Raw genomic sequence first — 16,220 nt, 5'->3', positions numbered from 1 at the left:
CCAATGGCTCTATTTAATATTATTTTTTTTAATTAAAATTTTAAAATACAAAACTCTTACTGCTGAGGGCGCAACCATTTCTATTTCACAAGTTCCATTTTGAATTCTACAACATAATTGTTATCAGTTACCTTTACAAAAAAAATGTGGAAAAAATGGTTCACTTGATTTCTTCAATAAGATGAAGAACCAAATTATTGACATTTCCAAAAGGAAAATGTTGTCCAAATGTTATGCACTGCCTAATAAAATCTGAATTGAATTTGAGTTTCAAAAGGTTGGTTGCAGTTTTAAATTCCTCATCTCTGATCAAAATGATAAAAACTGAAAATAGTTCCTTTAAATGTCCCATGATGTTGAGACCGTCTGAGACAAATTGGGGGGGGGGGTTAATTTGTTGCGCACTGTATGACCTTGTGCAACTTAACCTGAAAGCATATCTGAGGCGTAGTATGGATTTTGTATGTCTGCTGCATTCATTTATTTTTTATTCCATTGTTTTCAAATCATGATAAATCCTTGTGAAACTAAACCTGTAATTCGTCATGCATTTTCACAGAAGGTACTACTGTCTGCCTTTGCAAGGAATTGACCCTATACCTGTCACACCTTAAAGTACACAGACAATGTTTTACAAAAAAACAGTAACATTTTATTGAACACTTTGTGGAAGACATGTAAATATTACAGATAGGTCTACTAGTGTTGAAAAAGGATGAAATAAATACAAACAAAACATTAAATCCCATAGGGATATATAAAAACATTTTTTTCTTTAAAAGTATCCATTTAGCAAAAAAACATCTTCAGTACTAAGCATAAATACAAACATGAATCTAAAATCTATGCCCTATGGATTACCTGGTTATTAGGACTAACATACATAATTAAAATCATCCAAGACATTTACCTTTATGGTGTATAAAATAGGCCATTTTTTCATTTACTGTGACCATTACTGTTAACAGTTGGAAATTTGATGCATTGTCAAACCATTCTGCAGCATACTTCTCAAATCCTGAGTGAGTCGGCGTTGGAAATAAAACATGGGGCTATGATCCGCTGTAAAGCCACTTTTTTATCATGACCAAGGGCTTCATGTCTTGTAGCTGCTTAAGCAAAAGATCAGCACCGTTTGAAAACGTTTTATCCATGACTATCTTCACATTGCTCACGGATTTGAGATTATGTGGATTTCGAAAGTCTACAAGTTTCTCACAACCTCGAAAGTGATCACCGGTTTTAGTTCTCAAAGCAGTCCTCTGTTTGTGAGTTTGTCGTCTTTTGGACGGCAGCTCAGCAGTAGGCTTATCGTTCATTTTGCGTTTACAGGTGTGGGTCGACTCGGAGGTTTCCAAGAATTTAAGGAACGAGTCCTCCAGTCCCAAAGGTTTGAAAGACGCTGGCATGGCGTTACCATCCTCTTGCTGCTCTTGGGCTACAGGGGTACCAGGATTTGAGTTCTCTCTTGAGCTGCTAACAGTCGTACGATTGCGAAGGGTTTGTATCCTCTCGGGACAAGCTGGTGTTGGATTGACAGGTTTTCTGGGACGCCCTCTTTTAACGCCGCCGTCCGTCCCAGTCGACGCCTGAGACTCGACACTTTCGTCGTTAGAAAGCTTGCCGTCCTCTTGGCTTAGTCTTTCTACGGCCTCCTCTGTGTTTTGTTCAGTGGATCCGTCACCCTCATCTGGCTCGGTCTCAGAGGATGCGCATGAGGCACCCTCTGATTTGTCAGCATCTTTGAATCTGTACTTTTTGCAGAAAATGAACTGGCTCCTCTGGTCTTCGATGTATCTCTCGGTGAGGCCGTGAGTCACATAATGCTTAAAAATACTTTTTTCCGCTACCTCAATCGTATCGCAGCCTATTAGCATGCATGGGTACTGCAATGGCCACTTCTTAGTGCACATGGCTGTTGCTTCATCGTGGTTTTTAAGCGTAGGCTTCCCAAAATTGGTCCAATGTTCAATGGTCTTTCCATCTTTTTTCTTGACATTTTTCTTCTTCATTTTAAATTTGTTTTCCACATTTTCTTTCCCATTGTTCATGCCCGTGAATAGCCCGATAGATCTATTCCTTCGTCCATCAGTTGATTTCGGCTCATAAACATAGTCATGCTTTTTTATCAGGTGGCGAAGAAGATTCGACTTAGTGGAGTAAAAGCGTTCGCACCCGTCGTACTCACACTTAAATGTGGTATCAACTGAGCCGCTCTCCGAGACGGCAATTTCTTTGTGGAAACTCTTTATGTGCTCGATGTACTTGTCCACCGAGCTGAAGGGGAGCGCGCACTCAGGCCGATCGCAGTTGAAAGTCCCGATGGCCATGCTGGCCATCATTGAGGTGGCTTTGTCGCGGTTGAATTTGTGAAGCAAAAGGTAATGTTGCACTAACCTTGTGACTCCCATGAACACCCGTGAGCAGTTTTTTACTTGACACCTGACTTCGTGACCTTTGCCTGCCATCTCATAGCTCTCTTGGCCGTTTGGTACGCTCATCATCTCGGGGCTGCTCTCTGCTTTGCTTGGCGGCAGGGATGCCTGATGCATGGCCCGGTAATGGAGGATCAAATTGTGCTGGATGGTAAATGCAGCAGTGCATCCTTCATGAACACAGCGATATGGTCTATACGGACTGAAGGCGTTGTCGGCGTCACACATTTTAAGCCCCATTCTTTTTTGAAGCTTTTTGTGGACTTCATCGAGGGTGGGAGTGTTTTTTGAGCTGCTTGGTTTTTCTGGGGAAGACGAAACAGAACTAGGAGGAAGGCTGAGCTTTGGTTCTCTTATTTTGCTGACTGCGTGATGCTCTTTTGGTTTCACCAGACCACATTTCTCATTCAAACCAAATTTGTGTTGTCCATCTGGACTTGTAGCCGCCACGGTTAGCTGCTCAAGGGACCTTTCAGGATCAGTCTGCATGCCCTCAACCAATGGCGTGTTATCTAAATAACTTTCCGCCGCCGGTGGCAAACACGTGACAGTTGATGTTGCATGTGGGAAGCCATCAAGATTTCCCGGTGAAGCAATGTGAGGAACTTCTGGATTGTTTGCACTGTGAGTTTGAGGTTCAATTTCAATGTCAAGGGGCTCTTGTTTAATATAAGGAAAGCTAACTGTGGATTTTGTGACGTCACTTGTGTCAGCATCGGCCTCACTTGTACGCAAAGTGTTCATTCGGACTACTTGGTGTCTGTTTCGAGCGCTTATCTTGTACTTCTGTGCTTCGGCCTTTGACAATCGATGGACCTTCTCATAGTGAATTCTCAAGCCTGTCGTTCTTGTAAAAGTTTTGGAGCATATCTGGCAAGTGTACGGCGACAGTTTGGATGGGCATCGTTTCAGTTCTTCAATCATACCATTCGAGTAATCGTGCATTTTATTTAAATGTCTGAATAACGCCTCCTTTGTCATGAATGAGTACTCGCAATCGTCTCTGACACACTTGAAAGGTTTAGGTGCTTTTGCTAAAACCTTGTCATCTTTCTTGCTCGTTACGGGTTTGCTTTTTTTAAGTTCTGAGGTTGTATCACAATGCGTGAGACTTGGCTCTAAGGACAAATTACCCCGCATCTTCTCTTGGGCAGCTTCGATCAAATCCAATCTTTGAAAGGCATTGGAGATTTCCATCAAGTGATCCTCTTGATGAGGTGGAGCGGTGGAAGTGTAAGCCAGCCCTGCTGCTTTCTCTTGCTGACTTTCAAGCCCAGCAGCGGAGATGTTTGAAAAGTCGGTTATATTTGTATTTTGGGGTTCTTGTTTCAGTGCCAAGGAAGAGTTCAGAGGTGTCAAGCTACTTGAGTCCTGCGGGAAATCACCATTTGACAAGTTAAAAATGGCTCCATTGGTTTCCGGGACATGTGGGTCATTAAGAAAATCAAGAAAGGATGTCGGCAGATCAGCAGTCAGGTCAATTTCATCTAACGGCCTGCACTGAGAGCGTTTTGACAGATGACCTCCGAGGGACTTTGTGCTTGTGAACTCTCTGAAGCACCTCCTGCAAATGACCTTGCCGTCCTTAATAATGGCAGGCCATTTGGTTCGCTTGTTTAGCTTTCCACGTTTTCCTTTTTGGCCATCAGCATCATCTTTATCATCAGTAGCTTCACATTCCGTGTTAGCACAGTCTCCTTCGAAATGAAAGTCAGTCTGGGTGATACTTTGCGGGCTAAGCATTCCGTCCACAGCATTGTCGATATGTCCAAATCCAGAGGCTGTCACGTTTTCTGTTTTAATTAATTTTGCTGCCGCTTTTGTTGTCTCTTGGGCCTCTGGGCTCAGACATTTTTTAGGAATATCAACTGGTGAACTCTGAGTCACTGAGTTATCACTCTGAGCATACGGAGTGTGGTAACATCCTTCGGGCAGACTGTGAATTGTTGACATGCTGTCCCCATTATCCGACTGTCCTGTCATGTTTCCACTGTTTTTTTTTCCTTCCACTGAAACTCCCCTGCCATCGGGAGGCATTAGTCCATACTGATTTACGCCATTGTGCATTTGCCCGCCGTTGTCAAGCATCAATGAACTGGATAAGTACTGGGACATCAAACTTGAATCTGAAGGAACATGAGAACCGGCGGCTCCTTGTAGAACTGTCATTGAGTGCTCTCTTTCAGCTGGGAGTGAAGCTGTGGTTGGGTAAGGATCAGGCTGCCACTGAAGATAGCTGCGGGAGGGGCACTCGTTCACATTGAAGGCATCTGGGTAGCAGCTGTTCATTTGCGGTGAAGACCACGACTGCGACACATCGGGCTGACTGATTTCCCCGGTATTGTTGGCGCTTCCCCAGGATGGGTACAGTGTGGGGTTCACCATTGGAGTGATGGGCACAGGGTCCATTGAGCTGGGATAACACTGGGCAGGTGAGGTTGAACATCCCACAGGGTAATCAATTTGCTCCATCCCAGGTTTGCTGCATAGAGGTCCGGGCTGATTTGGTGGCGGATTTGGTGGATCGTTGTTACCATTGGGATACGGCCTGCGCACCGATACTCCAGCTGGTGCCTTTTTTGCTGTAATTTTGGCCACTTTGTTGTATTTTTTGGCCAACTTCCAGTCCTCAAAGATTTCAGGATGTTGCTTTTTCACGTGTCTCGACAAACTTTTGTTTGTACTGTAAGCCCTTGTGCACTCATTTTGCGGGCAGCTATGCAGGTTTTCCTCGTTTCTGGATACAGCAGGCATTCCTTGGGGATATCCCTGCAGTGAAGAAGGGATTTCTGTCTTGATTTGGTTAGGAGAAATCATTTGTGGTATCGCTCTCTGCAAGTCATCAGCTTTTATGTTATTTTGCCCTGCTCCCTGTTGACTTGCAATGTCATGGGTCGGACTGGGGACAGGGTTTGGGAGAATCTTCGCTTGCTCTGTCATTGCCTGGTGTACATGCTGGGCCTCCGGTGCTGCTTTCAAGACAGCTGGTGCAGAGCTCGTGTTTGTTAGTGGAGTGTAGCATTTGTCTGGATCTTTCAGTTCAATATGTGCCACCGAATTCAACATGTTTTCAATCGAATGTTTCACTCTAACAGGAATGAGGTCTTTATCAACCTCTGGGGAACTGCATGGCGACGTGTTTGCCTTTGATGCTTCATTCATGAATGCATCTGAATTACTCGTGTCAAGGCATACAGCAGCAGATTGCGTGTCTGCCTGGCAGGGCATATTCTCCTGTGGCAGTTCAACTTTGGGAAAGACAGGAGGGCTCTCATTTATGACAACCACGTTGTTGACTGCATTGTTGGTATTGTGAATCTGTTGGTGAGATAAAAATTGACCCTGCGAATAGAATACTTTACCGCAGTCATCTGTTGGGCAGGTGTAGGTAAGGTAATGCTGAGCTTCGTGATCGTACAAAAGGTAGGCCTCGCTGAAAATCTGCCCACAGTTCGGAAACATACACTGGGCCTTAAACTCTGAGTGTGTTTTCCTATGCATGAGAAGTTCCGAATTGGAATTAAAGTTGGCCTTGCAACCTAGTTGTATGCATATGTATGGTTTGCTGCCACAATGCATCTGCAAATGATCATTGAGATGTTGAACATTAACAAACTGCCGCCTGCAATACTGGCACACCACTTTTTGCTTCTGTATCTCCAGAAATCTCATGGCCTCGTCGTCGTCTTTATGCGACCGGACATGAGCCATGAGGTTGCGGAAATACTTGAATGCTTTGGAGCAATTTTTAACAGGACAGAAGCAATCTTGACTTATTTGTGTGACAGACGTCATTTGCTCTACCTTCACTGGTTGGACACCAGGTTGTACGTCATTACTGACAGGACTAATAATCGTTGGAGGAACACATTTTATATTTTTTGGTGGACTTTTAGGAGACTGCGGTAGTTTTATCCCCTTTCTTACTGTTTTCATGGCAGCAAGCCGCTCTTTACAGGACTGCTTGACATGTGACGCTACATGTGGCTCTAAAACCTCTTTACTTTCAAAGCTGTCTGCACAAATAGGACATAGATACACTCCATCTTTAAAATGCTTCTGAGCGTGCCGAACTATTCTGTGACCCAAGAACTCCTTGTCACACAGAACACAATACTGCATGTAGGCACGCCAGTTTCGAAAGCGAGCCGATACAAATCCTTGCTCCCGGAGTTTCTTTGCTTCTCTGTTTTTCTCTTTTTCATCTGTGATTTCGTTGAGTTCATTTGTAGTGGTTAACAGAAAGTCCTCCAGGTCTTTGTACTCCGGGAGTTTTCCATGCGTACTTTCCACCTCTTGTTCGTCCGTGTCATTGAGCGTGTCAATAGATGACACGATGGCTGCTTCCTCGCCCATCAGTGCCAAGCAATTGCATTTCAATGTTTTCCAGTCCCAGAACTCTGGATCAAAAGGCCACTGTGTCTTCAAGGCCAGCAGTAACTCACAGCGTAAGGAATTGGGTACCGGCAGACTCCCGTCCTCCTCGGGCTTTTGATCCGGTTCGTTGTACAGTGACTCAACGGCGTAGTAGGAGTCAACAGTAGGTTGAAGAAGGAATTCAGTCAGCTGGCAAGCACGCTTCACTTCAAGGTCAGTCGGCAAGATGCAGGAAATAGTCTTGCAGATCGTGGATTTGCTATCCGTATGGTCGCTTGAGGTCATTTTCAGGGCTTGAATGCACATTTCCACACAAACTGGAAGCCCCACTTCTCCCACCTGGACATGACACAGAAGAACAAAATTTGTTGAAGCTTGTTGAAGTGGATAACTAAGTTTACTTGCTCTACTGGAGTTGTCCTTTTGTTACCTCGTTCTGGATGACTTTGATAAGGAATAGAATGTGACAGACACTTCTGCAAAGAAGAGCCATCTCTTTGCTGTGGCTGAGAAAGGAGTCGGCCGAAGACTCCAAACGCATGAGTAGCTTACTCCAGAACAGCGTCAGTTCCCTGCAAGAAGGATCACAAATGAAGCGGTCACACAAGACAATCAAATGGGAGTAAAGAAAGTACACTAATAGAAGATATCTGAATTTGCTAGCGTTTTTATACGGATTATTTCAGTTCCTATGGAAAAATAATCCCCCCAAACAGGTAAAAAGTAACAAGCTGTAGTACAAGTCCAAGTTCCAAAGAAACATCCGCACTTACCAGGCACAATAAACGTCTCCTTGAAGAAGTTGTCGCTTGAGAAAGGCAGAACATAAGCACTGTGCTCCTTTCTCATCTCCTTCAGACTCCAAGTTACAGATCATTTCCAGCGCATCTTTGCAGTCTATTGATGATATCTAGAGAAGAAACAGCCATTTCAGGTGGAATCAATCAGCAAACGCCAGTCTTAACATGAGCAATGGTGCCTATCGGGCACGGCAATACACCAGGGCTCGGATTTGCTACAGCCCCTCAGATATGTGTGCAGTCCAGGGAAAGCTCATTCGGCGTTGTATTTTACATTTTAAAATACTTTTGTTCATTTAATAAATATTAAAAACATTAAGACGCTCATGAGTAGCCATTATGTTCCAATCCAATCCCTGCTTCCGTGTTTGGGCTGAACCTGTACCCCGTGTGTGAGGAGAGGCGCCAAGGGAAGCTTTCATTATACTTGCTCATTTGGTTAAAGCTTTTGCCATCGCCCTGTGGTCACTTGTATTAGCCTTAACAAGTTTGTTGAATGTTCTTTGGCTATATTCAGTCATAACTCATTTTATATCGAGCATGCCCATGCCGTATATCGTGCCTTTACTCTGAACGGAAAAAAACGAGAACAAAATGTAATAGTTTCCAGGAGAGAACAAATCTTGAAGCTGCGCCTAGTGCCTGTGGTGATTGCGTACATAAAATTAAAGTGTTTATTAAGAGATTTCAATTTCAATGATTTTGACTAATTCACAAAACAAGTGAAGAATTTTCTTGGGTAAAAGTTGGGTAGAATTATGAAAGTACGAAATACTGTTCTCTTGGATCCAGTTGAGTCTACTGACTAACAGTAAATTACGGAAGTATTTACAACTTTGAAATACCACTAGAACAGGGGGAACTTTATCAGCTTGCAAGCTACTTATAAAATGACCACATTCAAATGATCTACCTACTATGTTCATTTATTTAAAATAGCTGAATGGTTTTAAGAAAAAAATAGTAGTGCAATTTTGATTCCATTTGCAATTTTTCAAAGTCACGCTTCAGTGAAATATTCAGTAAACGTAAAGTAGAGTAACATTTACAAAAATAACAAAAAATGCCATCATACTATTAAAAACATTAAAAGCTATTACTCTAATAATCCAAAGACACTAAAAAGGTTTTTAGAGGTTGGCAGTCCCTTTTTGGGGCTTTCAAAATAGTTAGGCAAGACCTACTGTGCTACTTTCTGTATAAATACGGATTTGTGTAATTGTGTATATAAAATTACACTTTTTACCCCAAAAATGGTTTCACATTTTGTACTACTGTACATGTTTTTTGTACATAAATGCAAAAATATACGTCAATATATTTCCCAAATTTTTGCTAGACACTTAACTGTTTCAAATAGCTTTGCAATATGGCCTGAAATTCATATCATGGTATAGATTGACTATTTTGATCCTAACAGTAATGGTGAGCGTAAACCTGCAAAAATTAGAATGGTTGTGGGTTAGTTAAATGTGAAAAGGTAATTATTTTACTGCTTCTTTTCATTCAAATGTAGTATTTTCATGTAAATGTGGCTGTTAAATACAATGATATCTATTTAACAAACAAACCCATATCCCTTAGCAAAGTTAAATTGATTCAGATTAACTTCGATCTCAGATCTCATAACTCTGTTGAGCAAAATAGTGAAAATACAAGCAAATTGCTAATAATACAACTGTTTAACACCGAGCATGTAGCGTGTTCCGGTGTGAGCATGTGCTAAATTGCTAAAAGTAGTCGTTGTTTTAGTTTATGTGTAGATACGTGTTGATTCTAATACCAAATTTTTGTTTAGAGCTGCTGGATCTCTGCCCTAACGCGGTTCTAGCCAGAAGTCTGTGAAAAGTCTGCTGTACAACGAAGCACTTGTTTTGAGTCCTTCCCGACTCCGCATTTAATTTCAGCTATTATCTTGCTTAGCGACTCCTCGTTTGCTTCGTTTGAAAACACTACCTGTTAGTGGGGTAGTTTATTTGTCACCACGGAGGAGAGGATCTGTATCACGCAGATCATTGCTACTGCTGTGCACGGACTTATAAAAGGGTATAAATAAATTCAATGCTGCTGCGGCGCAAACTATCTTAGCGCCGAGCAGTGCCAAGCAACCACGAAAGAAATCACTTCCAGGAGAAAGGGCAACAGTGTGTCTTAGATGCTACGCTTTTTTTTTTTTTAGCAGTTTGCATGTGGCTGATTAGTGAGCGCGGGGATTCTGCGCTCTTTAATAAAAACACAGCCATGACGATGTTGAAATCACGATTTTGGTTACAAAATGATAAATTGTTGAGCCCTACAATATAGGACATACACACGGTGAAACATACACCGGGCTTATTAATAGCTGCCCTATATGTCAATCATATGACAATTTTTACAACGGATGATAGGCGAGAGACAACTTTTTTTTTAACTCATTCACTGCTGTTGACAGGCAGTCATATCATTTGCATAAAACTGTGAGGACTGGCAGTGATTGAGTTAAAGCCATGAGTACACACTTCGCGAGCTACTAGGAGCTCATGGTCTACTTAATGGACAGCCCTTCTCTAGACACTCCAAAAACCAAGCCATGTTGAAGGCATCAGTCGTCCAACAACATGGATGAGTCAGTCCCCTTGTATTTACTGTACAGCAAGTGGCAGTTGGCCACTGTCAAGTTATAGAATTAATATGAATTTAACTTTGAGCCAAGACTACAGGAAGCAAAAATATGGTCGATGCAGCAAAGTGGAGACTGTGGAGTATAATACAGCAACGTATGACGCTGACCAACATGGTAAGCTAAAGGTAGCATTTTTCTTTCTTTCTGCTAGATGAATAGCCCCAAATGTTACAATGATGCAGTGTCAAGACTCATCTTCAACTTTATGGTGTTGATTGGACATATAAGGAAGGCTAGGTCTGCCAAATTTGAATGGATTAAAAAATAAAAATTGCCAAAATTGTAGGGACCTCTTTCAGTTTGCCGGACAGTGTGGACGCGCCCACCGAACCTGCTGATAACACACCGCTGCTAAACTTTCTGCTGTCAATCAGTGCATGCCCTTGGATCACTTTAGCTAACACACAAAGCACACACACGGTTTGCCCCAAACAGACTTAATGCCGTTGTGTTAATTAGACAATTAACATTATCTGGTCTCACACACAACACAAAACAACAACGCCGATGCTGGTATGGGGAGATCGCTGGCTCATTAGCTTGCAGGCTCGTGTACGTAATTCACAGTTAACTTTCCATTAAGTGTCAACGTCGTGTGGGCCCACGTGCACCAGTTGAGGATATGACTGTAGCGAGGTGGATGGCCCCAACGCCAGTGCACCAGCAGCTATATTACTTGATTGGGGGACCAACTCGCCACAGCAGCAGCGGGCAACGGCCCACACGTTAGAGACACGGTAGCTTTAATAAAATAAAACATTTCGGGGAAGATATATTACAAATGGGCCACATTATGACCAACTAATTTGCGATGGATAGCCACTGATGGAATGGCAACTCTCAATTCTTACATCGTGGTGAATGGTCGACTCATGCCATTGGCCCAAGTGTGTTTGTCGAGGTCTGTTTTAGCCACGCCCAATAAACGTGGACAACTGTCTCAACAATTTTAAATTATTCTCAGTCTTTACACATGTTTTGTGCACTTATTTTCAAACACATTTCATATATTTAGAGACAAATCACAAAAATCACTTATAGCGTCTTAAGTTCTGACTTAGTCATAGATATAACTCACATTACTGAATAGAGTGACTTTCTCATTATGGGTTGAACATGCAGAACAGCTTTTTGCGTGAAATCACATCCAACCACAGTAGCAAGTGCATTGTTGACGGCGAGAATTGCTAATCGAAATACAGGATGAAGATAGATGAGATGCTTCTTACCTCTTCCATGAGCTGTTCCTGACTTTTGGTCATGCAAATGCAGAGTAAGTACGTTTGTTTGAAGTTCCCTTTTCCTTCATATCCTGGGTACTCCGAGCACATCTTTGCGAGGGCGGCGGCTTTATCAACACCGTCTACTTTGATAAGGTGCTTTATGCGCATGCTGAGAAGAGTGGGGCCTTCCAACTCCAGATACTCGTGAACTAAAGAATAGGAAAGGAGGAAGAGGAAAGGTGAGGAAAGTACATACGGAAAACAATGTGCAATAAACAGTGAGAGTGTGTGGGTCAGAACCTTGCTCAGTTTGAGGGATGGTGTTGGACAAGATGCTGCTGAGTGTGGTGTTGGACCAGATGCCATCTTGCTGTGCCAGAGCAAAAAGTGGACGAAGCTGTGCACTCCCACTTTCTTGCAAAAGGCTGTGTGCCAACTGTAACAGAAGCCAAATGAATATGTAGTCACTGACTAATTTACATTTGGCTGCCCACATATATTAACAAAAGTAATATATCTAGCCACGTATATTCTCTCCATCCAGCTCAACTCAATGTTTTGTCATTACTTCAGATTGGCCTTTCGACTCAAAGATAAGCATCCAAGAAGCCTACTAATGGCCACTGACCTTCATGGAGGATTTAAACTCCTCCCATAAGGCACCTGGGATGTGCTGGGGCAGTAAGAGCACCAGCTCCGCACAGCTCCTGCCAATCCAAACATTCAGCATTTGTTAAGGCCACATTTAGATCACAATACAAATGACGGTTGCTAAGACAACCATTCATCATTAATGATAAACATGCAATATGAGGTAGGAACATGAATTGGTGTGTGTTTGTTGACAATATATATGTTCTCTATGTGTTAGTTATACATATAAATGATGAAATGGTTCCATGAGTATACAGTATTTATATAGAATTAACAGACGCTTCACTGAGTACGGCTAATGAGCACCAATACAGGGGGCTATACCAAAAAGTCTACATTCACAAAGATAATAGAATTGCACATTAACCAATCGCATTTGCAATCAATGCAAAAAAAATTTTAAAAGATTGATTCTGAAAGGAAACACGAGGTTTTCTATCAAATGACTGAATTCGTCGACAGAGTAATAAGATTTAATAAAGAACGTTTCCAGGACTCATACGTACAATGTTAACTTTTCAAGTAGGAGTGGCACATTTTCACATTCGGAGGAGAGACAAGAGGCGGCATTGGCGAAGCTGAGGATGGCCACCGTGTAGACCTCCAGCAAAGGCAGTGGATCCTCGTCAGTTTTCCAACGGCCGGCAAAATCCACCAGGGCCTGACCAGAAAAACACAAGACAATCAGTATAAAGCTCATAAAAGTTAGCTATTCAGTGGGAAAATGGGGTTAAAAAGTTTTATTGATTTCAAATGTTATTCCTAATTTACGTTACTATTGATCAAATGGTGGCCATTTGTTCCTGAACAATACATTATCTATTTCCATTTCACACTTTTAAACAAAACACATTACAATCCCTTTCATATTATACAGAAATACAAGATCTGAATTAAATTTTCTATTTTTACAAACACGATCTGTATTAAATTATCTAAAACAGCTAGAAATCTTTTTTTGTACTTTTTAAATTTGTTGTTCACCAAACAATCTTGTTTTTGGCCCCCCCCCCCCTAATAGTATAATTTCAGATAAAAGAACAAATATGGCACTCTCTATGCTCACGCAAAACTTTTAGGTTTAATGTTCACAGTTGTTGGTATAAAACAGTCTTAAAAATGAATGAACTCTATTTATTCATCTTATTTTAATTGGTGAATAAAAAAGAAAAGAAGAGTATGAGAGTTTGAACTGAGTCTACAGTAACTTGCCTGTGGATACAATACAGGAGAAATATACAGCCACTGATATAATTTAATATTCTAAAAAGAGCCAATATAAGAACGGTATCTCAAAAAATTGCCTTTTGAGTGACACTGTCAGCATTGTACTAATTTAACATTACATTTATTATCGTGGTTGCAGTTTGCTACCAATGTCAGAGTTCTTTTTATTTAGTTTTTGTATTGTTAAGTGCAGCTGAGATCTGAAATAGCATTCGGATAATAACATAATTGGAAATATAACAGAGCATACATAAAACATAGCTTGAATGTGCTTTTTTTATCCCATTTCTGATAACCAATGTTACAAACAGACTTGTGTAGAAAAATAACTGACGTTATGAACCATTTATGATCATCAATGTCCATTCAAAAGTAGCACAAGGCCTGTAAGATCACATTTGAACGCTGAACGACTATTTTATTCTCTGATTATTATTCAGTGTTTGGAAACACAAGAGTCCGGGCTGCACTCGCCCTTTCACACAAAGAACTTTGTTGTAAGTTGCAGGAAATCCTCAATGGGAGCCACATCTTTGTTGGTTATCTTGCAATGATTAGAACTAAATGAAACGACAGGGCTATCGAGCATAAGAACAGGCGATATTTTTGTGGTCGTGGCAAATAAATAAAAGAATGGTGGGAGAGTAATGGAGTCGACTGACCACAGACGCACATTCACTACAAAAAAAAAATGTCTCCCTGCTGCAGTCACATCTCTTGCTAATGTGGCTACTTGAAACGAGCATTTCATCTGATGTGATTAGCTGGTTAAAAATGAGTGCACAGGGCCTAAGCTAACACCTTGGCAACACATAATTGATTTTTCCTGCCTCAACAAAAGTAGCCCACTTCCCCCAAGCGATCAAAATCCTCCTGCAGACGATAGTACGCGAGTCGCTGTGTTTATGACGGCTCTATTACCCATTTACTGCAATAATTTACTGCAGTAATAAGCTAATTATATTCGCTTTTATTTGCCAACATTCGCTAACGAAGCTCTCGCTAACGTAGCTATCCATTTTTTTTTCACAGCATGACCACTGCACAGGACAGTGGGACCCTGCATACCAGCTAGCAGCATTGATCTCCTGCTAGCAATCTGGCCTGGGAAAATACGAGCAACACAAGCACAGTTCGCGCACATGAGCCCAACTTGCCGCCCCCACAATGGCTGGTCTTTATGCAGAATTATAAAGAATGGTGAAACATCCCCGGAGGAAGGGCGGAAAAGCACGCAGGCCCCCACTCCTGTTCCCCATCTCGGGGTTAGCAGCAAGCTAACAGTGCTGCTAGCGCCTTTAGCTACATTGTTGTAGCCAATGTAGACGGGCATCCTCAGCTAGGAAGCAAGAGAGGGGACGGAGAGCTAGCCGGGGATGAGCGGGCGAACCTGGCAAAACTCCTGGCAGAAAATCAGCGAGGCTTCCAGCGGCGACTTCGTGCTCTCCCTCAGTGCAGCGGTCAAGCCGTGGAAGCGGCCGCGGAGATCGTCGTTCGCTTTTCGTGTGTCATATTCCCTCTCCGTCTCCCCCTCCGCCATCTTCACAACAATCACGACCGCGTACGCACGCACAGATGTTACGCTGCCAGAAAGGCACACGCACGTGCACGTAGGGTGGGGGAGGGAGGAGGGGGGGAAGGGGTCGGCGGTGGGTGGGTCTGAGTCGGTATCAATTGGTGGGGGTGGGTTTGGGGGGTAGCCAAAATATGCGCCTCTCATATATATACACACACACTGTAGAATGTAAACAAAGCGTCCAAGACCTTAAAGAGCAGAGGTGGGGAACCTCTTTCTTTCACGCTTCTACATTTAGGGTAGGGAGGGGGGGGGGGTCATGATGCAATGATTGTACAAATGTTTATTACGAGTTACGTATGTAGTCCTTCATGAAAGCAGACTAATTATCTTGTTTCATCAAAAGAATACATTTGCGAACATGTGCTTTTACTTTGGAAATTAATAATCAACATATTTGCCTATTTTCTGGCATGTGACGAACAAATCCAATAATATTGAAGGAAAAATGAATTTCCAATAAACCTGAATCCAAAATATTTTTTCATCCAATTATTTGATTAATGAATGGAATAATTGTTCAATAAACTCTGGACTGGTTGACAGTCAGTTACAGGGCACATACAAACAACTATTCACCCTCATGTTCCAAAAACATGTCAGGTTTATTGAAGGCTCTTTACAGGTGTCAAACTCAAGGCCTGGGGGCCAGATCTGGCACTCTGCATCCTTTTATGTAGTCCGTGAAGGCAAATCATGTTTGTCAACATCACAAACTGTGTTGACCTTTAACAACACTGAGATAGTGGATATTGCAAGTTTTTTTGTGACCAATCCCCCCTTTAAAATAAATTGGAAAATAGTTGAACAGTTTTTCTGGTCTTTGATTTTAAAAAGTAGTTATCCATCAAGCTGTCATGTATATGTGATACTATGAGTCGGTCCTACATTTATATGGGGTTCACAATCATAATAGTGAGCCAAAAAAAAAAACATAACTATGATGCGACCCACGGCAAAATTTGTTTGAGACCCGTCAACACCAGTGTGACTTGTTGTAATGTAGTGCCACAAGGACCTCATCCCAAGGGCCTCTTCCAAATGTAGCACACCAGTGATGGGGCATTTTGATTTCTTAAGAATGTTGTGTAAATTATCATTTGAAAATGTAAACAATGGAAGAAATTTATAGAAACAGTATTGGTATATGTATCTGTTTCATAATTATTGTGAGAAACAGTTGATCAGTGCCTCCACACGATTGTCATTAATTATGACGGCTGTCACTACAAAATGGTTTAAGAATTGATTTTGCTATCCATT

General features: G+C 42.0%; 1 protein-coding gene across 1 annotated transcript; it reads right to left on the bottom strand.

Moving 5' to 3' along the window:
* Positions 1-635: 635 nt before the first annotated feature.
* Positions 636-15,007, bottom strand: LOC148343169 (zinc finger protein 292-like). Its single transcript, XM_088316467.1, has 8 exons — positions 14,772-15,007; positions 12,661-12,815; positions 12,129-12,207; positions 11,801-11,936; positions 11,507-11,709; positions 7,586-7,722; positions 7,243-7,384; positions 636-7,151 (listed from the first exon to the last, which is right to left on the bottom strand). Exons 1-8 carry the CDS (start codon positions 14,919-14,921, stop codon positions 1,053-1,055), a joined length of 7,101 nt encoding a protein of 2,366 aa, XP_088172593.1. The 5' UTR covers positions 14,922-15,007; the 3' UTR covers positions 636-1,052.
* Positions 15,008-16,220: the final 1,213 nt, after the last annotated feature.

Source organism: Idiotropiscis lumnitzeri, chromosome 1, assembly GCF_059441095.1.
Source record: "Idiotropiscis lumnitzeri isolate Australia: NSW breed Sydney's pygmy pipehorse chromosome 1, RoL_Ilum_1.0, whole genome shotgun sequence".
Classification (NCBI taxonomy): domain Eukaryota; kingdom Metazoa; phylum Chordata; class Actinopteri; order Syngnathiformes; family Syngnathidae; genus Idiotropiscis; species Idiotropiscis lumnitzeri.
The sequence above is the reverse complement of the archived record's forward strand: the minus strand, read 5'-3'. Positions and strand labels throughout refer to the sequence as shown.

Bases quoted from the DNA above. Each gene is read 5' to 3' on its own strand.
- LOC148343169 (XM_088316467.1), bottom strand. From the start codon at position 14,921: ATGGCGGAGGGGGAGACGGAGAGGGAATATGACACACGAAAAGCGAAC. The intron at 11,937-12,128 runs GTCAGTGGCCAT...CTTCTGTTACAG, and splicing joins AGTTTAAATCCTCCATGAAG to TTGGCACACAGCCTTTTGCA. The intron at 11,710-11,800 runs GTTCTGACCCAC...CCTATTCTTTAG, and splicing joins CATCCCTCAAACTGAGCAAG to TTCACGAGTATCTGGAGTTG.